Source organism: Micromys minutus, assembly GCF_963924665.1.
Source record: "Micromys minutus genome assembly, chromosome: 15".
In the NCBI taxonomy this organism is placed as follows: Eukaryota; Metazoa; Chordata; class Mammalia; order Rodentia; family Muridae; genus Micromys; species Micromys minutus.
The window spans coordinates 28,440,399-28,466,233 of NC_137984.1; the positions used below are offsets into that span (position 1 = coordinate 28,440,399).

At 40.4% G+C, this 25,835-nt stretch overlaps 1 protein-coding gene across 4 annotated transcripts in view; it reads left to right on the forward strand.

Annotated features, from left to right (window-relative positions):
* TNIK (TRAF2 and NCK interacting kinase) overlaps positions 1–25,835 on the forward strand; it is a 373,654-nt gene that overhangs the window by 314,595 nt on the left and 33,224 nt on the right. For 2 of the 4 annotated variants that reach the window (XM_080929385.1, XM_080929387.1), the window contains 5 exons: positions 606–712; positions 9,899–10,062; positions 12,046–12,143; positions 13,932–13,955; positions 19,342–19,526. In XM_080929385.1, the coding sequence (XP_080785511.1) occupies positions 606–712; positions 9,899–10,062; positions 12,046–12,143; positions 13,932–13,955; positions 19,342–19,526 (578 nt within the window). The remainder of the gene's footprint in view (positions 1–605; positions 713–9,898; positions 10,063–12,045; positions 12,144–13,931; positions 13,956–19,341; positions 19,527–25,835) is intronic. The other 2 variants (XM_080929386.1, XM_080929388.1) reach the window with 1 other exon arrangement.

A 25,835-nucleotide genomic window follows, 5' to 3' on the forward strand; every position in this document is an offset into this window, starting at 1 on the left:
CCAGCACATATATGTTATATGTGCACATATGCATGTATAATATACATGGACTCACATAGACTCAAGCAGACACATATATTAAAAAGTAAACAATACAATAATAAATTCTCTGGGCTCCCCAGTATGTTATTTATTGTCCAAGGTCTAGACTAGTACCCAGTTTTTCACTAGAATTCATAGTCTATTTGTTCATTGTGATAAGCTGAATGTGACTCCATCTGTATGGCTCCTACCTAATGCCACTTCAGAGGGAGGGAGTAAGGGCACTCCTTGGAGGTTTCTCCTAGTTTCCACTCTTGCCCAAAACGAGAGGTATTTTCTTCTGCTTCAGTGGGCCAATGTCATTAGTGCAACCTCCCTTTAGTTTTTGAGATTAAAATGGCCTAATGGCTGTAGAATGTGCCTCCTTGACTTTTGACAGGAGAACCCCCTTTGGCTTTGTTTCGGGAGTTTACTGTTTCACTGAAGTGTGAAAGGCAGTTCTTTCATGGACAAGACAGTGTCTGTAACCTCCAACCAGTCTTCAGAGAGGAGGAGGTTCCTCAGACAGTAGCCTGCCTACACTCTATTATGGAAAATGTTTCTGAATTCCGGTTTTCTTCCAGGTGCCTCAAAGAACAACTTCTATATCCCCAGCACTAGCCAGAAAGAATTCTCCTGGGAATGGCAGTGCTTTGGGCCCCAGACTCGGATCTCAGCCTATCAGGGCAAGGTAAGGGGAAGGAGGTCACCATGATTATCTGAGATGCCCGCTATGTCTCTGCTCTTTTCTTTACTTCTGAAGCATATGTACTTGTCACCTGGACTGTCGACTTTGGTGGCCTTTCAGTAACTTCAATATAACATGTTTTAAAATCTAGGCACAAACTTAGAAATACAGATGTGGTTGGAACATGACAAACCATTGCCTCAGCAACCTCATTCATGGAGCCAGAAGTATAAAACCAGAGTTGAATTGTAGTGCCAGGTAAAGAAATGTGCCCCAAGAACCACTGAGACATCAAAGAGCTCTTGCCTGAGAACAGTAAGTCACTCCAGAAATTCTAAAGCTGGAGCCTTACAGGACCAGCTTTGATCAGGAAATCATCTCAGTGACATTATAGAGGGTCTCTGAAATTCAGTCATACTCCCACGATTTACTCTATGTTCTTCCAGAACTTTCCTTCTACCATGCATATTCCTATAACCAGGAGGTTGCATGCAGCTTCCACTGGTTGGGGCAGATGTCTCAAAGGATGCTGGTGAGTAAGCACCAACTACACAGTATCTGGGCAGACTTCATGTGGCAACAGATGCTGTTTGTTGCTGTCATTCATCAAGTCTCCCTCTGATTTGTCATGATGAATACATCCTTTTTTAGGATTCACTGAAATAGCAAGCAGCCTCTGCTGAGGCTATAAAAAAGACACACTAGGGCAAGATGCTTTCTTCTTCGTCGTTTCCATAATGAGAGAAAGTCCATAAAGGCAGAGGGGGAGGGGAAAAAGGACAGGGGGCTTATTGTTTTTGCTTCTATACAAAATGCTTTTTATTTTAAGACATTCACTTGGCTCTCTCTTGAATGACCTTAGGAAGGGATCACTCCCCAAAGGAGGAGGTATTCTAGTTCAAATCTCTTCAGGCAAAAGATCCCAGCCTCATCCTTTGGGGAGTGATCCCTTTGGGGAGAGATACAAATTGTAGGAGTCTGTGAACCTCCTCTGAGGCTTGTCAGATCTGTGTCTAGCTGATGTGGCTAAGCAGCCCCAGGTTAACTAGAAGGTTCTGTGGCCAGAGAACAGAGCACACTAACACTGCATGCAGGCTGAGCATCACCAACCCCTTTCTTTCAGCCCCCAGTTATCAGCGCCTCCTGATCTTTTGAACCAACCCTAGAAGATATTCTCATTAGACCACTTGCTTGGAATCCGGCTGTTTGTTTCACGCATCATCCCAGCATGAAAGGTTTTTTTTTTTTTTCTTTTTTTTAATCCTGCCAACCAAAAAGAAAGATGTGCTGTTATAGGCAAGCAAGAACAGCTGTTTAATTCCTTGGAAATGTTTTAATGACACGAGGGCCTAAGACAATGGATGTTTTATGGCCAGAAACTTATAAAAGGTGCAGGTGGTTTTCCCTTGAAACACTCAAATGCTATATTTTGTGCAAAGAATGAAGACCCTGTGAGAGATGGCCAGCATCTTTCTAAGGTAGAGAGTTGGGAGCTAAGAGGTTGTAGTTACTCACCTACAATGCACATCAGAAAGATTTGGGCTAAGAAGGTGGAGCATCCCCTTCTCATCCTGGGAGATAGTCAGCAGAGCAGCCTTGCTTTGGCTAGTTCTCACCTCTACATGACCAGAACATAAACCGTGAACCGATGGGCTGGAGAGATGGCTCATGAAAGCAGTTAAGGAAAAGTGCTCTATAATCCTGGCAACCAAAGTCTTATCTACAGAACCCATATCAGATTAGGAGAGAAGCCCACAAAGCTAGACTCTGACTGACACAAGCTTGCCATGGTATGTAGAGACATCAGTGTCTGCCATCTTTCTCTTATGCCCCTCTACCTTATTTCTTGAGGCAGGGTCTCTCACTGAACCTCGATTTCACTGATATAGCTGGGGTGGCTAGCCCACAAGCCCCAGAGATCCTGCTGTCCTTGCCTCCCCAGCACCAGGATTACAAATGATCCTATTGAGATTACAGTTGAGGCTGAGGCTTCAAAATCCGGTCTCTGTGTTTGAATAGGAGTACTGTACTGACTGACTCATGTTGGAATATGCCCCAGGCTCCTTCACCTCTGCCATGAACAAAAGCAACCTGAACAGTTGGTGGGGTTGGTTGTCATTTACTTCTCACCAGTCTGCAAGTTGGCTACAAAGTTCCACTTCCCTGAGCTGCCAGTTTGGTCAGAATTTCAAAGGAAAAAACCACCAAAATGCACAGGGTTTCTGAAGCCTTTGCTTGGGTCGTCTTCCTTGCATCATGGTAGGTTCTGTGGTCAAGCACTGACCATGGAAAAGAACTTCACAGCGCATCCAAAGTGGGGCTCATGCCTCTTACCTCATTCTTTTGCTACCCATCAAAGGATGATCACTCATCAATGAAGCCTTTAAATGGGGGAGGGAGGTGTTTTTAAGTAATTGGTCTTGTTTTACAATCCTTCCAAGCTGTATTCTTCTACTTGGTCAATATCTTTTTTATTTTTATAGCAGGACTTAGATCTGCCAATGATAAAATAATGACACAGACTCTTTTTAGTATTTCATAGCTTAGGCTTTTCAGCTAGGACAGTCCCCCAGCTACTCTAAACTTAACCCGACTAACTAGCCTGCCTCCTGCCACATGACTAATTCTACCTTACTGCTCTGCTCTGGTCTGTTTACCTCTGTGTCCACTGGCTGAATCTCCAGCATTCTCATTCTTCCTGCCCCCAAGCTCCCCATCCAACCAGTAGTGAGACAATCTCTGATACATGCTAGGTTGCCTTAGGCAGGTGAGGAAGAATGGAATATCTACAAAGTAGAGAGCACAGTAATGAGCCACAGAAATGGCAATACCAGAATCCTGCCAGCATTTAGCTCTCTAGTGGTACATAATTAACAATTAAATATCCAGAGACCTTCACACACCTTCACACATTGTACTCCCAACATATTTCTTTATCACCTTTTCTTGTAAGTGATTCCCAAGGGAAACTAGAACATGTTGAGGTTTCAGTGAAAATTACACAGCTTAGTAGAGAACAGACTCAAGACATTTTGTGTTCTTTTGTTATTTCATCTGCGACACTTAACTAATGTGTGTTAATACCATGCTGCATGCAGAACTATATGTGGCCTTGAGACTGTTTAGAGACTGACTCCAGGGCCCAGGGATCCAAGTGTACTTCATGCTCTTTGGGTCACATGTGTCGCTGGGAGACAAATGAGGCCTTGACTCTCTTCTGTATTGTGCTTTGGGGTCAGTATATACATGTACTAACTTAGAGCATTAGTTTGATACCTAGACCCCATGTAAAGATATCAGATGTGCTAATGTGCTTAGAATCCCAGCAGTGGATAAATACAGACTAGAGGATCCCTGAGGCTCCCAGGTCTTCATGCCAGCCAAGTATGGTGAGCTATAAGCCAAAGCCTTTTCTCCATTTGTGGCAAGCCTTTCAGTACCTTGCCTTCTATTTCTAAGGCAATTTATATCTATTTCAGCATTTAATGAACATCTCTGGAGCACTAATATGTATGGCATAGTATTTTCACTGTATTATGAACATTTTAAAATTGTGTGTGTGTGTGTGTGTGTGTGTGTGTGTGTGTAGTCAGAAGACACATTGATGGAATTGGTTATCAGTAGGATTCAGGGATTGAACTCAGGTCGTCATGATAGGACATCAAATATCTTTACCTGCTGAGCCATCTTGCCAACTAGCACTGCAGATAGTAACTATTTGACCCACATAGTGATTCCAAAGCATTGGCTTCCATCACTGTTGCTTTAGAGAAAGGGGAGCTGAACATTGTAACCAGTAAGATTTTAATGCATACTATCAAACCTTTAAAAAAAATCAAGTACTGACAAAAATGCATTCATATACTTTTATGTAAAAATGCTTAAAATCTGGACATTTATCTTTGTTTTTTAAAATAAAGTTGTTCAATTTATTAAAAAAAAAAGAAAAAGAAAAAGAAAGGGGGGCTGAAATAAACAAAGCTTAAACAAACAGCCCCAAGTGTCTGAGAAGAAATGGCAGGACTAGGATTTGAACTCTGGTAACCTGCCTGAGGAACCCCGGACTCACTGGCAGGACATTTCGTCTCTGACTTTCCCACCCTACAGTTTATAGGTCCAATAACAGTCCCCCCAAATCCTGAAGGCAATGTCTTTACCCTGCTGCCTTCACTATCTTTGAAAGGATGTGACTCTGTGGAACTTATCTGCACCCCAAAAGTTCCCCACTCATCTAGGAATAGGATCATCTCATACTTTCATTAGCTCCCTTTCTACAGGTAAAAGTGGGTGGTGGCCCAGTGTCCCGAGCTCCTCCTCATCCCTGTGAAACTGGACATTGATTGAGTTCCAAAGGCAGGCTCCACATGCCCCTGGATGCAATGGTCTCATTGAGGGTGATCAGGAGAATTTAAATAAAGATTGTATTTGCTTGTATAGAACTATTGCTGTTTTAAAACTTTTGGACTCTTTTATTTAGTTTGATTCATGTATCCTTCTTAAGACAAATTAAAATACGCTCAAACAAGTACTTTTTGAACAAGAACAGGTTTAAATTAATCCAGAAACATTCCAAAAAATGATTAAATGATTAATCTCAGAAAAGAATTCCTTGTTCCATCCCAAACCTTTTTTCTTATGACTAGTTTTTCTTGTTGGCCTTGTCACCAAAGAACAATGTAAAGAGAATTTTGGCAGTCAGCCAGTTAATTAAAGACTTGGCCCAAGGCTTTGGACACAAATCATATTGTAATCCTCATTTTCTGTTTTGACTTTTTACAGAGTCCAAGTAGATAGGATAATTGCCACATATTCCTTCAATGTTTGTCATTGTTTGCTGGATAGAAAAACCGTGAACTTAAATTTAGCATTTAAAGAAATGTATTTGGATAATTTGAAGTTTTTTCTTGCTTAGATCCAAGTAGTCCTGATTAATGTGTGAACAAAAGGAATCTATTATTTAGTGGAATTCTGAAGTTGAGCTTCTATAAACATTTATTTGAGAGCCCTCAGCCCATAAGGCAAATCATACATATGTAACGAGGAAGAAAAAAAATATCATATAACATAGTCTCACATTACTCATATTTTTAAGAAAAAAAATAAGGTTAAAAAAAACATAAAGTTCTCCTGTTTCGCTGTTTGGTTTCACAGACACGAAGTATTTCTTTTAGTGTGCAGCAGCAAGAATAGCAACTTAATACAATCAGCACCTGGGATGGTGAGTTGCCAGGGAAAGGGTTGTGCTAATGAGGCCCAAGTCAGGAATCAAATGCTCATGGGATCTAATTAGCCTCACACAGGAAGAAGCTCCAAGCTTCATCAAAGACACATCCCAGATAGGTCTGTAAATAGCCAGGGCCTAACATGCCCACAGCCTCTGTCTGTTCATCCTCTTCCCCTAGCCAGGCACTCACACTGGGCCCATGATGGGAAGCAGACAGCATTAAGAGCTAGTACCATCCAGCTCACCCTGCTGTTCTCATCAGTACTCCCTGTTTCCTACCACAGACCACGATTTATCCTGATGGCCTCTTCTTAGCATCCATCCACATGTACAAGAAAAACACCAGCTTGGATCTCCACTCGGGCTATGCCAGCCTTTCTGATAATTTGTCAAGTCCCAGTATGTCTCACTCCAATATAACACCACTTGTGACTCCTCAGTGTGCATGAATTTTCCCCAAACACCAATGGTATTTACATAGCTTTCAGAGTAACAACCTGTTAACCATTATCTTTACATGTGTATCTCATTGCCGGGGTGATGATGTCACTTGACAGTACATCTCCTGACCTGACTTTCTCTGGTTCTCTTCCTGATCTTGTTGACTTAATTTAGGTGTGAGTCAACAAGATTTTGATTGAAGCAACAAAGGAAAGCTAAGTAGAGCAAGTAACTGATTACTGTCACCACACCACAGCCACCACAAAGAACATTTCAAAGCCTGAAGCACCAACACTCTCTCAATAGTTTCTTAAATACAAAGAAGGTGACATTATCATCCTACAGAATCAGAAGAGTGTAAATAACTTTAATGCCATCTACCACTCTCTGTTTATAAGGAATTTGGTTAGTAATATGTTTTACGACAAATAATTTGGGAACTCATCAATAACTCCTTGACCACCACTGTTTGATAAAAGAGAGCAGGGAAGAGAAGTCACTATTTGAGGATTAGATACAATTGTTCTCTAAAACAAAAAAAAAATGTATAGCACCCTCTCAAAAATGTAATATTATGCTTTCATTTGTCCTGGCCGGCTCAAGAGCACTAGGTTCTGGGCAATGTGTTGGATGTTGGATGTATCCCATATAGAGTTGAAAATAACAGGGTCCTCATACTGTGGCATTTGTAGCTTACCCTACCAATGGCCTTACCATACAATATCCAATGTTGTAAGCAAAAATAAGCAACATAGTCTCTTTTGTTTGTTGATATTTTTAAAAGAAAGATAGCAAACAAAAGCAATGGGCTTCATTATGGTTCTTTCGCATATACTTTGTAAAAACAAAAACTTTGGAATGCAAGATACTTAGGACACAAACACTGGCCATTTTAAGTATTTTGTAATTTAGGGGTATTTGCATTTGGGACCTTAATTTATTTCAACCCCTTAGATACAAGGAGTTCCCACAAGAATAGTTACTGTCCATTAAGGAGTACCATTATTACAGAAAGAATTCTTGATTCTCATGAGGTTTACCAACAGTCCTTCTGAAGCTGGCTTTACTGTTAAGTTTACTTAGCACCCACAAATCCCACAAATGCTGTAATATTGTCATAAATTCTCAATTTACATCATCAAAATTAATGAATTGTGCTGTTTTTACAACAAAATTCCCCATAAATTTAACCATGGTTACTAGTCACTTCTACTCAACCATGAGTGGGGCTTATACATTGCCACAAACCCAGATATGTGGTTTAAAAGTATATGCAAAAGAATCATAATGAAGCCCATTGCTTTTGTTTGCTATCTTTCTTTTTAAAAAAAATCAACAAACAAAAGAGACTATGTTGCTTATTTTTTTGCTTACAACATTGGATATTGTATGGTAAGGCCATTGGTAGGGTAAGCTACAAATGCCTCAATATGAGGACCCTGTTATTTTCAACTCTATATGGGATACATCCAACATCCAACACATTGCCCAGAACCTAGTGCTCTTGAGCCGGCCAGGACAAATGAAAGCATAATATTACATTTTTTGAGAGGGTGCTATACATTTATTTTTTTTCTAAGAAGGACTGAGGCTTTCATTTTTTTTGGCCTTTGTTTTTCTTGAGCTACATATGGCCGGTGAGTTGTTTCTGCGGTGTTCTAAGCTTTCTAGGGTTAGTATCCAATTATCAGTGACTGCATATTATGTCTGTTCTTCTGTGACTGGGTTACATCACTCAGGATGATATTCTCTAGATGCATCCATTTTCTTAGAAATTTCATAAAGTCATTGTTTCTGATAGCTGAGCAGTACTCCACTGTGTAAATATACCACAATTTTTGTATCCATTCATTTACTGAAGGACATCTGGGATCTTTCCAGCTTCTGGCTATTATAAATAGAGCTGCTTTGAACATTGTGGTGCATGTGTCTTTGTTGTATGTTGGAGCATTCCTGGGGTATATGCCCAGAAGTGGAATAACTGGGTCTTCCGGTAGTACTGTATCCAATTTTCTGAGGAACCGCCAGACTGATTTCCAGAGTGGTTGTACCAGTTTACAACCCCACCAACAGTGGAGGAGTATATAATATTACATTTTAAAAATACTTCCCTGTGTCTGAACCACAGCACTGCGTGTCTCCACTCACAACAATGTTCTCGGGGTGATGAGAGGTTTCACAAATGATGGAGATGTTGGGCGCTATGTTGGCTTTCCCCTCTAAGCAACTATGCTGTTCATTATTTTTTTTTAATAAAGTCATGAGAACATCAGCAACCAGCATTGCTAGTCTTCTCCCTTTATTTGATGAAGGTCCAGGTGATGGAGGTAGGCACATTCCATCTTTACCTATCCTGTGATTCCCTGGAGGATAAGTGGGAATGAAAGGAACTGTGTGCCTAGCTAGATTTACAAAGTGCATGCAGTGTGTCCCGGCACTGATCTCTCTCAGCTGCCTGACCATTCTTACTAGGATAACTCTGAGTAAGTGAAAACATACTGCCCTCCCAGCGTCTGGCTATAGCTCCACCAGAAAGGCCTGGCTTCGATCTTCCCTTGGACCCTTGAGTACAGGCTTTCAGAAGTCTCTATCAATAGCACATCACTGCACAGCCTTATTAATGTATACAAGGTAAAAATGTATATGTGTTTATGTGTATCAGTTGATATTTTGATATCTGTATAAATTGTGAAGGGAACTTGAATAGTTACTGGGTTTTGTGGGGGAAACATTTAAGATTGGCTTCAACCTGGCTGTTGTACTGCAGTATTCTATACAATGAGATCTTTTCTCAAAAAGCTTCTGTTTTAAGCATACATATTAAGTAAAGGCACCAAAGTATGAAACAGATTTCCAAAGGTTGCTCCTCCCGTCTAACTGAAACCTTTCTTTGCTTACATCCCATTATCTGCAAACCAAACCCCATAGCTGCTACCGATCCAGACTGTATGCTCTGAGTTGTGCCTATCCATATATAAGGTCCATATATCCACGCAGTACGTCTTCTCGGGTGCTTGACATATGTACAGAATATGTATGTGCTACATATGTATAACACCATGCCATATTTTCTTTACCTGCTAGTGCAACAGTGAGTGGATCTACCTCTTTCACACAGTGACCTCATTTCCTCTGGATCCATACACAGAAGCAGAATTGTTTGGTCACATCATAGATCTTTTTGTAATTCTTGGAGGACTCCCCATAATATTTTCCATTATGGATATGCTTATTTGCATCCTACCAAAAGATGCAAGAGTCTCTTTTCAACACCCTCAGCAGCAATGGTTATCATGCCTCTTTCTGAGATAACCATTTTCATAATGTAAGGTGCTACTGAGTGTTATATATGGTGTGTGTGTGTGTGTGTGTGTGTGTGTGTGTTTGTGTGTTTTTGTGTGTTTAATATCTATTCAGGTCCTCCACAGTTTATATTTAAAGTCTTGTTTCTCGCTTCTGAGTTGTTAAGTGAGTACCTTGTGTGGATGTTGACCTGTAGCTGTTGCATTCTCCTGTCCCTGCAGCAACCCCGATCTCCGCAGGACAGAGCCAGTCCTGGAGAGCTCCTTGCAGCGGACCAGCAGTGGCAGTTCCTCCAGCTCCAGCACGCCCAGCTCCCAGCCCAGCTCCCAAGGAGGCTCTCAGCCTGGGTCACAAGCAGGATCTAGTGAACGAACCAGAGTCCGGGGTAAAGTGTTCTCTTCCCTGTTCCATCCTATTACAGCTGAGAGGAAAGCCAGAGACAGAAAGGGGGGCTATTTCTGGACTCTGGCAGTGGGGTGGCCACTGTTGGATGATACTGAAAATTATCTGGTGGCTCATGCTTGTGTCACTTGAGGAACTGGACCACCATCCCTAATTGTACATTGTGACATCATTGTACATTGGTGTTAGCACCAATCTTGTATATCCATCTGAAATTTCAGTTTCCGGTGTCTCCCAGACAGATCTCCATCTAGTGGTCTTACTACAAATTACCTGCGACTACAAAATACCGGGAACCTTCCAGTTTCCCAAATGTCCATTTCTGTTTGATTCCTCATTTTTAGCCTCATGTACCCCACTGTCATGTTCCCATGGTTCCAGACATCCCTCTCTGGATCCCAAGCATGCCTTATAATCCTAGGTATTCCTTAAAATGGATTTTTTTCTAAATACTATTATAAAATAAATACACAAGAGAAAAAGAAATATCTTCGCCTTAAAGACACATGTTCTATTCCTCTGGCTGTTCCTACCAGATAAGTAAAATATATAGCCTCATATTTAATTCAAAGCATTCTGCATCACTTAGTTTTCAGTAATGAAAAAAAAAAGCCCATGGAAAGACTATAGTATAATTAATACCTAGCAAAACACTGTTCTAACGAGTTGAAATTCACTCTTTCTGAGTCATCTTCTTCAGAAGATAAATTTGCTCACAAGTAATTAATTCTAGGCTCTCTGAAGTACAATTTGATAAATATTAATGTGCTGAGAAGCGGCTCTTCCTGAAGAAAACCACAAGTTCCTTTGTGGCTCCTTGAGTAGACACAACCATAATTCACCTCTTCTATTAATTGTTTACATTTCAGTTCAGTAAAACCTCTGTCTCTGCAACTTTTTTAAGCTTGAAATCTAACATAATTGATAGATTATAATTGATTGTCCCGCAGCTGACTTACTATTCCTGACATGGGTGTCCTGTCCCTGAGTGCGCTGAGTCTCTTGGGCACTGATCCAGACAGCTGCCATTCCTTCAACATTTTTTTTTCTGTTCATTAGATTCTCTGTGTCTTTATAGAAAACTGTGAAGATGGCCAGTGTTATCCACCCCCCCACTCTAATTCTCTGAACTAGTTCAGGCTTAATTCTTATATTCTTTTCTTCATTTCCTACTACTGATTACAAGTCATCCCTGCCTGGGAATTCAAACCAAGCAAGAAACTCTCCTCTTTCCTACTGCTCTACCTATGTCATAGGTACCACAGCGGCTCTTGATCTGTGACTGCAGGCAGCCTCTCCCATCCTTACTCCACACCTCTGTTCTTGGGTCTTTATCATCAGCACCTCCCTGGTCCTGCACCATTCTTTCTTCCTTAAAGGTCTCAGATCACTTCTCAGATCTCCCTTTACAGCTCATGCCATCAAATAAAATGCTTTCTATTCTTCATAAACTTCAATCGGAATAGCCTGTTCTGATGAATAGATGATGAAAGAAGAAAACAAGCCTAGAATTTTAATTTAGAAGCTCATTTGAAATAATGATTAAGAGGACATTCAAAACTCAAATAGATTCCCAACTAAGCCCATCGAGTCACTGTTACCTTGAAGTTAGGTGTGTCATCCTTCAAGTCTGTACTCACCTGGAGAATAAGAAAATGGCGCCATACCACTGGGCTTGAGCAAGGATGGCAGGCATTAGTTGACAGAGCATTTGATGTTGTGCCTAGGACATAATAAGCTCTTGGTAAATGGTAGTGCCTATGTGCAGTGCTTGCTGCACATTCCTAGTTTTACTACTGACATTTAGGTTTTAGTCCTATGTTGTCTGCCTTTGTTTTATGAGCATCTATTGTTTTTTCTATGGTTATATGTGGGTTCTATGCCTTGTGAGTAGGCTTCCCCGAGTCACTCACTTAGAATGTGAGACAGGCTTTTCTAATGGCTGTGTCCCTGTTCTCTCCTCTAGCCAACAGTAAGTCAGAAGGATCGCCCGTGCTTCCCCATGAGCCTTCCAAGGTGAAACCAGAAGAATCCAGAGACATCACACGACCCAGTCGGCCAGCTGTGGGTGCTTTTCTTTCTAAGGATTTGGAACTCTTTTTTTTTTTTTTTTTTTTTTTTTTTTTTTTTTTTTTTTTTTTTTTTAACCTGAGGATACCAAGATGATGTAGTTAGGGATACTGCCATGACTCAAAGCAAAAATTGAAGGATGAATAAGAGCACTGTGTGCTAGAAGCATCTAGAAAAAAAGTCATTCATGATGAAGAGAGAATGCGGTGGATCTTATGCTTCCACTCATCTGGGAGATTTTTTGGTCATCAGTATTCTAGTAAAAAAGAAAAAAGAAAGAAATGAGCTCACACCATTCTATAATATTTGCTTATCCCTTGTGAAAAAAAAAGATGCTAGAAGTAGCAGCTCAGAAACCTGGGCTCTTCCCGTGAGTTGCTTTATCCAGTCTCCATGCTGGTTTTCACATGAACCACAATTACAATCTTTTGCTACTTGTCACACCTTATCTTTTCTGGACCAAACTCTAATAAGTATGATGTGACACAGGGCCTGGCAACTTGAAGTCCAGCTTCATTGCTAGAAAATGAAGCACCCAAGTATAGAAGCTGATGTATAAACATCAGATTTAGCATCAGATGTATAAACCAAGGACAGGGCAGCTCCAAGGTATGGATGAGGACAAGGTTTTTAATGTAGCTATGAAGGAAAGGTTAGACAGAAGCATGTGGTAGAGTTCAAATCAAGCAGAGAAAGCAGGAGACTGGACTAGGTCATAAGAGGATGGCAGGAGGGAGAGACAGAGACAGAGAGACAGAGAGAGAGAGGAAAACAAAGGGAATGCAGAAAAAGTAGACCAAGAGAGACTGGGGAAAGGGAAGACAAAAGAGCACATAGCAAAAAGGCCAGATTATATGGGAATGAAAAGGTAGGGAAGGGAAGCCCATGGGTTGGAGCAGTTCAAAATAGCTACAGGTAGTTGTGAGACTGAGGGGGCTGAAAGCCATTATGCCCTTCGGTATGCTAACAGACACCATGGATAGCAATTTGTCTTTCTGATAGTGGTAAGGAAATGGTTACTTTGGTATGGGGGCAGAATTTGGGGGTGGGAGTTTCCTTTGGGCACAACACCTAGTAGCCGTAAAGAAAGAACAAATCTGGGATAAAGATGTAGTTCAGTTGGTTATGTGCTCATTCTGCACACCTGGAGTGCTAGATTCAATCCTCAGCGCCACATCACACAGGCATGACAGTATATACCCGAAGTTCAAAGTCATCTTCACCTGAATAAAAAGTTCATAGCTAGTTTAGGATACATGAAACATTGCCTCAAATCAATAGATAAATAGATGATAGTTAGATAGTAAATAGATTATAAATAGATAGTAAATAGACAGATGACAGATAAATAGATTAGATAGATGGATGGGTGGATGGATGGATGGATGGATGGATGGATGGATGGATGGATGGATGAATGGGTGGGTGGGTGGATGAATAGATGGATGGATGGATGGATGAATGGATTGATGGATGGAAAGAAGAAAAAAGAGAAAGGAAAAGAAAGAGAAGGGAAATGGCATGCTGGCTGAAAGTAGAAACTCAATGTGGATAATCTTAGATGCTGTCCTGTGCATGAATGCCTCTCCTTTACTAGTTTTTGCAGCTTAAAGTGGGGGATGCTAAGTAATAACAAAGGGGATCTGCATTTGGGCCTGAACTTTCCTTCGCCTGTCTGCATCAGTTTTCTAACAACAATGCCAATTGTGTGTCTAACCTTCTTCTTTTCTTTTGGTTTTTCCCTGACTGTGGATTCTTCTGAACTGGGTTCTCTTGCCACAGAGCTATAAGAAAGCTATAGATGAGGTTAGTACCTCCTTTTCTTGGTCATGCTTTCATAAAATGTGGATATTGAGCCTATTTCCTGATGTTGACATTCAGAAAATAAGCCAGTGGGATCACAGGAAAAGTTCTCTTATGCGTACCCTTGTTTGGGAGAGTGGCACTCCTTCAACAGAATACAGCCTGAGACCCTCAGACCTACCCATAAAAGCTCCGGAGTCCTTTGCTAAGTAAAAATATTGCTTTCCCCATGTCCCAACTGGGTAAACAATAGGTATCAGTGTTTTGTTAATGACAAACCTGTATTTTCCAGCCTTGTTAGGAGATGGCCCTCAGCAGTTTTACTAGCAATACCAAAAGACGTAATTCTAGCATGCCCCAAATCTATAGTGTGCAATTTGTGAACAAGGAGTTACTGGGTGTTGTTAAATTAATTTGTGAAGGCACTAATGATGGCACAGCAGCAGCGCCAACCTTAGCTAATGAACCCGGGCGGGTGAAGTGATCTATTTCCTTATCTACGGAGACGTTTTCCATTAGAAAAATAGATGGCCATGTCCCGTTTAGATAGCTTGCCCAGAAGGAAGACTGGCCCGCTGCTGTTTGTCAGACCTGCAGGAATGCAGCCCAGCGCGATGGTTCTGAACAGGCGGGCCTTGCAAGGGCTCCCCAGACGCCTGGAACGTGAGGCTCGCCATTGTAGCTTCGAGGCTGGAGCTCTGCCAAGTATATTTTTGTGAAATTCTATGGGGAAAGCACTGGCTCCGGGAATCAGCAAGCTACGTTTGACGCTTGCGCCCCCTTCGGTGGATGGGTGGGATAAGTCTCGTAAGTTCAGTACAATGGGACTAAATCTCATAACCTGTAAAATGGGAATAAAAATGGCTGCCCTCCCTTATCTACGAGATTGTTCAGGGTCTTAAGGTCCTTGTGTAGAGGCATTGCTTAAAGTGGAGAGTGTTCTAGAAAGCCAGTGTGATTGTTCAGGTTTGAGCCATAGGCACAGTGTTAGTTCTGTGAAGCTGGTCCTAACCACAGCTGTAACCACAACACCATTCGCAGTGAGTCAGACAGTCACTCTCCTGGTGAAGGGGTTGCTGTGTAGATGCTATGTAGGTCCACATGTCTACAGTGCAGGGACTGGTTATAACCACTCGGCTCCAAGGTTTTGCTTCTCCCTCATGTTAGTAACAGGGATAGAGGAACTGTCGCAACTTTTTATCAGTTGCCCCGAAAAGGTAAAGAGAGAAAATCACTTTCTGGCACTGGATACCATAGCAGCACATTAAGTGAGACTATGAACATCTTAAGGGCTCGCACAAGTCCATAAGGCAGCACGAACGTGGCTGTTATGAGGAAAGGCTCTCCCAGGTTTCCTCTGGTAACCCCGGATGTTCCAGCCTTTTTGAAAATCACTTCATTTATTTTGATCTGTTCCACAACAATGTGAAAGAGATGAGAGGGGCAGCTTTATGCCCAAACCTCGGGGGCTGTGGATCAGAGCAAATGCCCCCAGTGAACTGACATCCCTGCCCATCGACTACCATTGGCCTGGACTACTGAGACACAGGAAGATGGTCCTGCCCAACCCAGCAGTTCTTAGATGTGGCTGCTATCCATCTCTCACTTAGGAGCTATTTGGCAAACCTGCACCCAGTATTAGTGTTAGCCTTGAAAGTGGGAGGCAACGCTGCTGGTCGCTTGATATAAGAAAGGGGTGGAGCTAAGCATCCTAAAACACTCAAGGGAATCCCTCACAATAAAATGTCATCTGACCCCAAATGATAAAGGTGCTACTGTTGGGAAATCCTGACCTCAGTTTTAGCTAACATCTCCTTCTGTAACTGTTTTCCCACTTGGATGACCCAGAATGAAATGAAAAAAAGTCTTTAAACACCCTTTTAAAACTTCTGTCTTGTTTTTTGCTAATTTAATAGTTTAATTTTTTTCATAGCACATAAGTCGCAAAGGGTGGCTGTTGACTTGACATTATTTTCCCATGCACCATGGAATTTCACAACGCTGCAGTTAGCTAATAAAGCTTTTAAAAACAAATACCTTTTACTTCCCCATAACCCAATATGTGGCCTGAAGTCTACGTGAAGAAGCAAACATTAGCCGTCTGGTTAGTTTAGTTTAGCTTTGGTTTTTAATTGAGCATAAAAGAATGATAAAACTGACAGTTTCTAAAAATCACCCATAGATAGGTTGAAACCTAGGTAATAATTAATAATCTGGACTCTTTTCCTTCAGATGAGTCCATCTACGCTAATCAAAGCTGCATCGCCGTATCCCTGCACCTTTCCTAACACGGTGTAAATGCAGCGCATAAAACAAAGACCAGATTAAAATTCTTTAACGATATAATGGCCCAACAAACTGAAGAAAATTTTAAATTGGTTATATTATTTTTTTTAAATTAACATTTTGATGCAAGACCTATGTGACTGTCAGATGAAGCAAGCTCACCAGGACAAAAAAGTTAAGGTATGGAGAAGCCGAGAAACGCTGTTACATCCAAAACACCTTCAGTGCGAACCCACCCCTTCACATGTGCACTGGGGGAAAAGAAGAAGATGGAGCACAGTATTTAGTGTGTCCTCAAATATTTTCTTGCTAAATATTATCCCCCCCTTTTTCATAATTTTTAGCTTCAGGCTTGAGACAACTAAGCAATAAATTACCATACAAGGCTCATTATATAGAGGAAATTGGAATTGTCAGAGGATAACTGTGTCCGAAAAGGATCTTTGTCCAGTAGTGACAATGTGGCATCATGTCTGTTTTCTGCAGTGCTGATATTGCCCATTTTCCTCTTAATGAGCAGATGAGAAACCAAAGTTCAGCTGGCCACAGAGGCTGCTGGCAATGGGAGATTAATTTTCTTCGGAGGATTACATGTGATTACTCATTACGGCTACCTTGAAATTTACATTGGTGTCCCGCTCTTCAAGCTGCTACCGATTAAACTGAAAATAGATTTGCAATTATTTTTCATGTTTTAGGAAAGAGCTTTTTGATAACACGGAAATAAGAAAAATTCTGATTAAAGCCAAATTCATAAAGCAGGTCATAATTTTAAAGTGTTGCTAAATACAGTCTTTATGAAAATTTAGGTCATTTTAACAAGTGAAACTGTCTTGAAGTTATTGGGTAATGGATTTAACTAAATAATTCTAAATAGATTTGATTTTTTTTTTGTTTAATCTCTCTCTTATTTTGTTCTGAAATGTTAGAGATAAGGTAGCCATGCCCCAGGGGGATATGTATCAGTATTTTAAATGAGTCATAGTGATAGTATTATATTTTACTCAGACTTTTTGATAGTAGAAACAAACTCCTCTAAACCATATTCTCTCTTTAAATTATAATAAAATATAGTTTTTAATAATAAGTAACATTTTAAATATTAGTTCTATTCTTGGATGATATTACTTTATGAAAATCAAAATATGCAATAAATGTGTCTGATTTGTCCTTTTTGCTAGTTTGGAAGCTTGCTGTGTCCTCTTGCTTTCAGAGTCTTGACAAATGTGTCAACAGTTCGTCCCCACAGTGCCCATCTAGCATGTTCTCCATACCCTTTTTGTCTGATAGAGATGAGTGTATCAGCAGCAATCAAGAGGAGATTTGCAAAAGGCTAAAAGCTAGCTATTAATTAGCCTTTCCTGGTTTGGGTATGTTGCCTAAGAAAGTAGAAGTATATTTGCATACAATTCTCTGTGTGTGGGGACGCTCTCCCCTTCCATAGTATGTTGTCTTTAACACTGTGAAGCCTTTTGGATCCCATCCTAGATTCACTTTCACAGATGGCGGAGACTGGGGCTGTGCGTTGGAGAGGGAATGTGCATGTATGGGGAAGTCCCAGCAAGTGCATTCATGAACAGAGTGCACAGTGGGGATTTCCAGAAGCTTGCCCTTCATGGGGCCTTAAGTCAGGTGGCTTTGGGACATTATTGCTTTCTGTTCAAGACAGGAAAATAAAATGACTCTGACACATTCAGTGGACAGCTTGAATTTCCTAGATCTTAGTGATATATCAGGGTGATTGCTCCCTGAGTGCTAACCAAAGCATTGTGATTGACATGCAGCCACAGTACAGGAACACCATGGCATATGGGTGCCTCACAATTACAGTTCCCATTAACTATGCATGTTCATCATAAATTTTCTTCTGATTGTGATGATTACCTAGCATCACTATGTCACAGAGGTTAATCCTACGCCAAGTGAATTGGACAAATACATTTCTGGACTGAAATAAAGAGAGAATATGGCCAATTTTTTTTTGGAAAAAAAATTGTGGGATTTAGCATTTTTCAATGAGTTTTTTTCTCCCTAACTCCCTGTCTCTCGCTGAATGCTCTGATTCCCACATGGGTCCCTAAATAGGGAGAAATGGTAAGACCAATGTCAAATTGCTTTTTCCTCATTTGCATGCTTCGTGCCATGGGCAGTTTAACCCATGCAAAGTAGAGCGGTCATGCTTCTGCAGAACTGCCTCCCTCCGCCTTGCTCTGAAAGCATGTCCATTAAAGGTAGTCAGATGTTCAGCACCCTGTCTTGCACTATGCCTGGTGACTAAGCCCCGCCTCATCACATCCATAAGGCTCAAGGTTTCATCGCCCTCATGGAAAATCGGGAAATTATCTCTTCCTTTGGGTGTTTCCACGTTCATTTCAGCATTTCTCCTAAGGGCTTCTGCCAGGTGACTGGAATTTGATAGTTAAAGATAAAACACCTGTTGTTCTGGAAGAGAACTGTTTGTCCGTTTGTCCGTCCGTTCGTTTGTTTGTTAACTGTTTGTTGCTCCTCTTGATTAACATCCTTGTGGCTCTAACTTTCAGTGGCACTAGGATTGGGGTGGGCTGTCATTTGATGTAGTACCTTTGTCTTTTGGGGAATGACTTCATACCAAATGAACCTTGCAATCTACTCTGTTCTATGACTGATGTGAGTTCTTGGTCCAGTAGCCCTCACAAGAGTGGAAAGGCCACCGTCATGGCTTTGGGCAAGAATTCCGGGATACTTGGGGAACAAATTTGAATCCCACTTATTTTCCCATTCAACTCTGAGGGTGACCAACTTCACCCTCTCAAAATAAAACTAAAACTGCACATTTGTATGTATGTGCATGCACACAGCACAGCATGCACATATATGCACATGCATAGTCAGTCCCAGTATAGCTATGGGTTTTGAACTAAGTTGGAATTGATTCATCTCCCGTCTCTTAGCTTCTACAGACCACACTGTTTTGTAGTTCCACACTGTAACTGTGTTTGCCACAGTTCTCTATAGAGCTTCTTTCTTCCCCCCACCCCTTGTTGCTTAAGCTGGAGCAATGACTGGGAGATACAGCTTTGGTTGTAACTACCCTTCATGGGCTTACAAATTTTTTCTTTTGTAGGATCTGACGGCATTAGCCAAAGAATTAAGAGAACTCCGGATTGAAGAAACAAACCGCCCACTGAAGAAAGTGACTGACTACTCTTCCTCCAGCGAGGAGTCGGAGAGCAGTGAGGAAGAAGAGGAAGATGGAGAGAACGAGACGCATGACGGGACAGTGCCTGTCAGTGACATACCCAGACTAATGTAAGAAAGTTTTGTTGTTGTTGTTCTGAGATAGCAACTGCATAGGTTGTGCCTGAGCCTGCCCCGAATTTCTATGCCTGAGATAGCCTCCCGCTTCACTCTCAGTAGTAGCTGCGTTAACAGGTACCAAGCACCATGCCTGGATCAAGATTGTTTCTTAAAGGGAGACCAGGAAGGGACTACGTTTCCAAACCAAAGCATGAGAAACATTAGCTGGATACAAATCACACAGAGGTCACTGACAAAGTACACTGGCTTTGGGGAATTGAGTTCTTCTTAGGACATGGTTCTATAACTCTCTCTGCATAGACTCAGTCACCTGAAGTGTCTAGTACTTCTAGGCCTGTGTATGCCCTGCCTGCCCATTTCTATTGGACTTTCGGTCCTTCAGATCACTCTTTATTTGTTCTTTTAACCACTAAGACAAACAAGAATAAATGAACATGGCAACAGATGTTAGTCACACACTTACACACATGCATAAACGCACACATACACCCATGAAAGAATCAGGAGATGGATGACAATTTAAGGGACATTCTAGGTGTCACTGTTTTCCACTGCATTCTCTTCAGTGTCTTTTTATTTTATCTCTTTTCTTCATTTTTTTGTCATGTGTATGCATGCATGTATATGTGTTCATGCTGACATGTGTGGGCGCAGTGTCTGTGTTATACACATGAGCATGTCCATATGGAGGCCAAAAGTCAGTGCTGATTGTTATTCTTCAGATACTCTGTCTTCTCTTTCGAGAAGAATTCTCTCATTCTCCTGGTGCTTACTGGATCTCCTATCCCTACCCCAGGATTACACCTGTGCACTGCCAGACCTGGCCTTCATGCTTTCATGGCAGGAGTTGTACTGACTGAGCCATCTCACTAGCATCTTCATGTACACTTGTCATATCCTTCTCCCTCTTGTCTTGTATATTTTGTCTCTATGTATATCTGCCTATATTCCCCTAAGTCATAGTCTTCCTTACTCTTGTTTTTCTTTCTTCCTCCAGAATGAATAGGAAGCTCAATGATTTTTTGTTTTTTTCACTGCAGTGAATTCTTGGGTTGGCTGTTTACATCCCAATTTTTTTTTTTTTTTTTTTTTTTTTACTTTTCTAACCCCTCTGAACATAAATACAAGGTATCCTTGCCCTGGTTTGCTAGAACACAGAAGAAAGGCAATGCTTCCTTCCCCACCTTCACACTAGTTCCCCTTCATTTCTTTGGATTGGCTATCAGTATCTATACCCAGAACATACTCTACTGACGGAAAATGTCACAAGAACATAATTATTGTCCTTCTCAGTAGACTACAGGACATGAGTGGCCAGTCTGGAAAATGATACTCCAAACAGTTCTGAAAAGCAAATCCAATAACCTTCATTTTTACTATCCATAATTTACTATTCGTAATTTAATTATTGACAGCTATAACTATGCTAAGATATGACATTCTAAAACATTTTGTATTAAATTGTCTTTTAACAGCAAATAAAAATTATTCTAGAGGCAAAACTACTAAGCCAGAACAACTCTACAATACATGCTAATTGTTTTCATTTGGTCTTGACTCAACACTGTTCAATTCTTCTAACAGATGCTTAAAATTCCCCCTAAACACTAACTGGGCATACAGCTATTAGGATAAAATAAAACTAACTAACAAGGAAACTAAAATATTCCTAAAATTCCTACTACATGTTAAATGATGTGCTGAGGGGGATGCGCCATGGGAGAGTATATACTTATATTCTGCCTTCAAAGTTCATATTTTTCGTAAAGAAGAATATGACAATAGGGATAAATTATAAACTAGATAATGCAGGCTAATCTGCTCATTTGGGACAGAGATACTTTGTAGGAAAATGTAATAGCACTCTAAGCCTCTATCATATTTTTTAACTCTGTGAATGATGTTTCTCCTCTATCCTCTAAAGTAAAACTAAACTTACCTTCCAGGGCAGAACATCCACTTTTCTAACATCCCCCCCCCCAAATTGGGCTTCTGTATGCCCTTAGCTAGACTATTCCTTTCGAGGTCACCTACCCACAGCTCAGCCTGCTGTGAAGAGAAATTCTTCCTGGTCCCTCCTTCCACTTCTCCATTGTCCCTATTAGCTCCCATGTCACCGATCATCTTCCTCTTTGAATTGTGGAGGTCCTTGAGGGTGGAAATAATGGCTGAGGGTTGACCAGATGGCTTAAGGATTATGACTCTTCACTGCTCTTTCTGAAGTTGGAGTATAAGCTTCATACCTGTATCAGGCAACTCACTACAGCCTGTAACTCCAGCTCCCAAGATCAACACTCTCTCCTGGCCTCCACAGTCACCCTTCACATGTGGTATACAATGACAAATGCATAGAAATGAAAATGGTTTCTGAAGTCCAGATAGTGACTATGCCCTTCTAATGCACAGTTCATTTTGTATAGTCTCATACAATGCTGTCTAGACAGTGATAACCACATAGCTTTCTGCTTTTCTAAAATACCACGCCTACCTCCTCCACTATTGTGGTGCCTCCTTTACAAGTCCTCTGCCCTCTTGAGCCTTCCATGCTCTGGGGTGACTGGCCATGATTTATCTCTCAGTCTCTACAAGCCCTTGCATCCCTGAGACCAATGATGAAACTTCAGCATGTCTACAAATGCTGTGCCCTTCTCCAGTACATCCCTTTCTTGGAGCAATAACACCCACCCCATTCCCCCTCTCTCCTGCAGTGGAGTACATCTGTAGCACTCTTATGCTCTTACAGAGGCTGACTGCTTTAGTTGAGGAAGAATATCTTGCCCAGCTTTTCTATCCACTACTCTCTCCCAAACCAAAGACCTTTCAGAAAGCAGGTGCCCAAAAAGCACGTATTGAATTGAATTGTGCTGAATTAAATCAGGACCTCCAGGAGCACTTTGACAAATCCAATTAGAGGAAATTATTGTTCCAAACCAGTAGTCTAATTACAGGAAACGTCCAGTGCTTTCTCTCTCTTTTTTTTTTTATTTGAATCAATGGTGGAGTTTTATTGTTTGTCTTGATTTAATTTGTTTTTTGTTTTGTTTTGCTTTTTTACAATCTTCATAGGATTTTGGATAGCTAATTTTTCCTATCCAATCTCTATATTAAGAAAAATGACTTTTAGAACAAGGGGTAGTTAATACAATAAGATTTCCTACCTAAGCTCTATATTAAGAAAAATGATTTCTAGAACAACGGATGGTTAATGCAATATATTTGTTGTTTGAGCCTTGGTCATTTTATTCTTCCCTTTTTTTTTGTTGATAAATATTACATGTTTTAGGGTGGTTGCAGTTTTATAGCAAAATCAAAGTGGTGACGGAGTTCACTGTAACTGCCACATTATTTCCTTCACACAGTCTTTAGGAGGAGTGAGCACTGTGTATGTTAGAACAGTATCAACATGGTTGGCCCGGTTTGCTTAACATTGATCCCAATATTCTTTTTTCTACCATCTTGCATTTAGTTGTCACAAATTCCTGGACTTCCCTTGGCAGGGACAGTTTCTCAGGCTGTATTCCCATCTGGAAGGAAGTACTAAGGGTTACTTAGGTATATTATAGAATGCTTTTTTGGAATTTTGAGGTTGCTTAGACAAGTGCCTTTTCCATCCTTCTGTCTGCAGAACTTGAATAGTTCAGACAGGTGTAAAGCAGATAATTTCTTGTGTCAGAGTTTACAAGTTTAGCCAGAACCCTTCAATGTCATTTTTAAGGGTTTAGATTTATTTATTATTCAAAACTATAATTTAGGTTATAATTAAAGTACTAAAATCAAGTACTCAATTTCTAAGCCATCTGACCAGCACCAACCAACCTCATTTTAAAAATGCATATACCTTAAAATTTATTTTTTGTGCTATAAAGTTTTATGACTAGATATGATATGACTATCTGAACAGAATTATTTTGCTTACCTATACTAACCACTGGATTATCAAAACTTATGTTGCTACATCCTAATGAATCTGATACCAAACATATAAGATGGCAAAAGTTTGCATTGGTTGTCTATCTAGTTGTCTACTTTTATTTATAGCTAATCAGTCATCCATTGACAAAAGACTTGTGTTTTAACAGTAAGCATGAATCAAATCTCTACTAGGGACACTAAGAAAAGGCTTCAGCCCTATGTTTAGTCATGTGTGTACTAAACACTCTTTAAATGCCTCTTGGGTAGCACACGTCACACGATACTGAGGACACAGCACAAATGATAACTGATCATTGAAGAACTGTGTATTGATAAACTGGTATAGATGCTCAGAGGACATGGAGAAACTGTGTGGAGAACTGTCTGAACCATCCCGTGAGTTGAAAGATGTGCTATCTAGACAAAAGCAGGGAACAGAAAAAGGTACTGGGAACAGGTCAGACTTAGTCACTCAGGGTTTTATCATGTAGTGTGCACTGAAAACAATTGTAGGTTAAATGTTGTTAGAATTAGAAGAAAGTAGAACTTGCTTTTAAAATTCCATTAGAGACAAGGCCCCAATAGTACCTTTAAAGCCATGGTAAAGACCTTTAGGTTTTAACTATAGTTAACAGAGTGAGCTACTGAACGTTGGAAGGGAAAAAAGCTACACAATCCACTGTGTAGTGAAATGAAGAAGACTGCCATTAATAAAAGAGAAGAAGCCAACTTCATTGATATCCCTTTTTTAAAAAACAGAGAAGATGTGAGGTATGGTTACAAAGCTCAATGGGAAGAACCAAGGTTGAAGATAATGGAGAATGAGAGTAAGAGGTCCAGAATGTTGAGGAGGAATTTCTAACACAATAAACCAAAGGTGTTAAAGTTCCCCATTCAATAAATACTACATGAGTAGGGTGATGACCTCCACTCCCTTCCAGGAATACAAACATCCAAGTGGAAGCAGAATAAAAACTTTCCGAGCAAGGATCTTAGCTTTACTTATCTAGTGTTACAGGACAGATAGGTAGTCATATGAAAGACCTTAGAGTAGAACATGCCAGAAGGTTATACAAAATGAAGCAGTGCCTCAAAGACCTGTTCCAGTTAAGAAGAGCCCAAGAAGGAAATGGCCACAGACTAGCAAAGGAAAGAAAGAATAGAGACAGGGCCGAGAATAGAAGTAATAAGCTGGTGGACTCAGGCCTGCTGTGTGAAGACATGGGTTGCACTCTGCCTTTTGAAAAGAAATTTGTAGGGAGGTGATTGGAGTATGTAAACGTTTTGAAAAGTTTCTGTAATCAAAGCCATTACCATATCTTGAACACACGGTGGTAGAATAGTGCATGGGGGGGAACAATTGATATAAGAGGCACAGAACCTAAAAATATATACATACAAAATGCTCATAACTGAACAATCGTACAGAGCAGGGCTGTCTCAGGGTAGCCATGAGGGGTTGCTTAACATATTAGAAGTCAATTAATTAAGGAATAAATACAGATTGCCTTTTATTCCATCTATAGGAAATATTGTTGATCAAAATAATGTAAAATATAACTTGAAACCATCTAAAATTAATAAGAGTTGAGATAGTTCTGGCCCATAAAATTCAAAGTACAAAAATTGACTGGAACAAGAGAATACAGTTAAAAATATTTAGCTGCAATTCAAATAAACAGTGGGCAATAGTATGTGTGGTAATACCTGCTATGTGGCTAACAATTGACATGTAAGTCAAATTTTCTCAGCCAACTGTCAACCTTTAAAACAGACCTAGAAAAGCTGGTCTCAGTAGAATTGAACCCATAAAGCATTTGAAAAAGGATGTTGACAAAAGGAGTTCTGTAATGGTAATTGTTTTACTAGGAAGAAAGAAAGGAAGGAAGGAAGGTAGAAAGGAAGGAAGGAAAGAGAAAAATAGTAAAGGATTAACTAAATGTATAGGAAAGATTTTTAAATTTTTATGAAAATGTATACATATTTATACTTTCTCTGATTTAAATGTTTGGGTAGAATCAGAATATTAATAAGATTTTAAAAAGGAATGAGACTGTGACAATGAAGCCTTGATCTGACACAACCAAGCCCATGGTAGTAACAGAGAATGTGTAATGGACACAGAGGACACATGACCCCGTCCCTGGAGGCCTTCATCAATACTTCAGTACCAATCTCTTGGGTTCACACCATTTTCTCTGAAACAAGAATTTGAGATCCCCTGAGAAAAGGAACAACTTAGATAAGATCAAATTCCAAAGAAATGATGGAAGAAGCCTTTGTTTTAAGAACTACTTGACTTACCAATCTATTCATATGCCAGAATTGATCATAACAAAGGCTTCCCCACATTTGGGCACACAGTTATCAATAGCTCCTTTCTGGGAC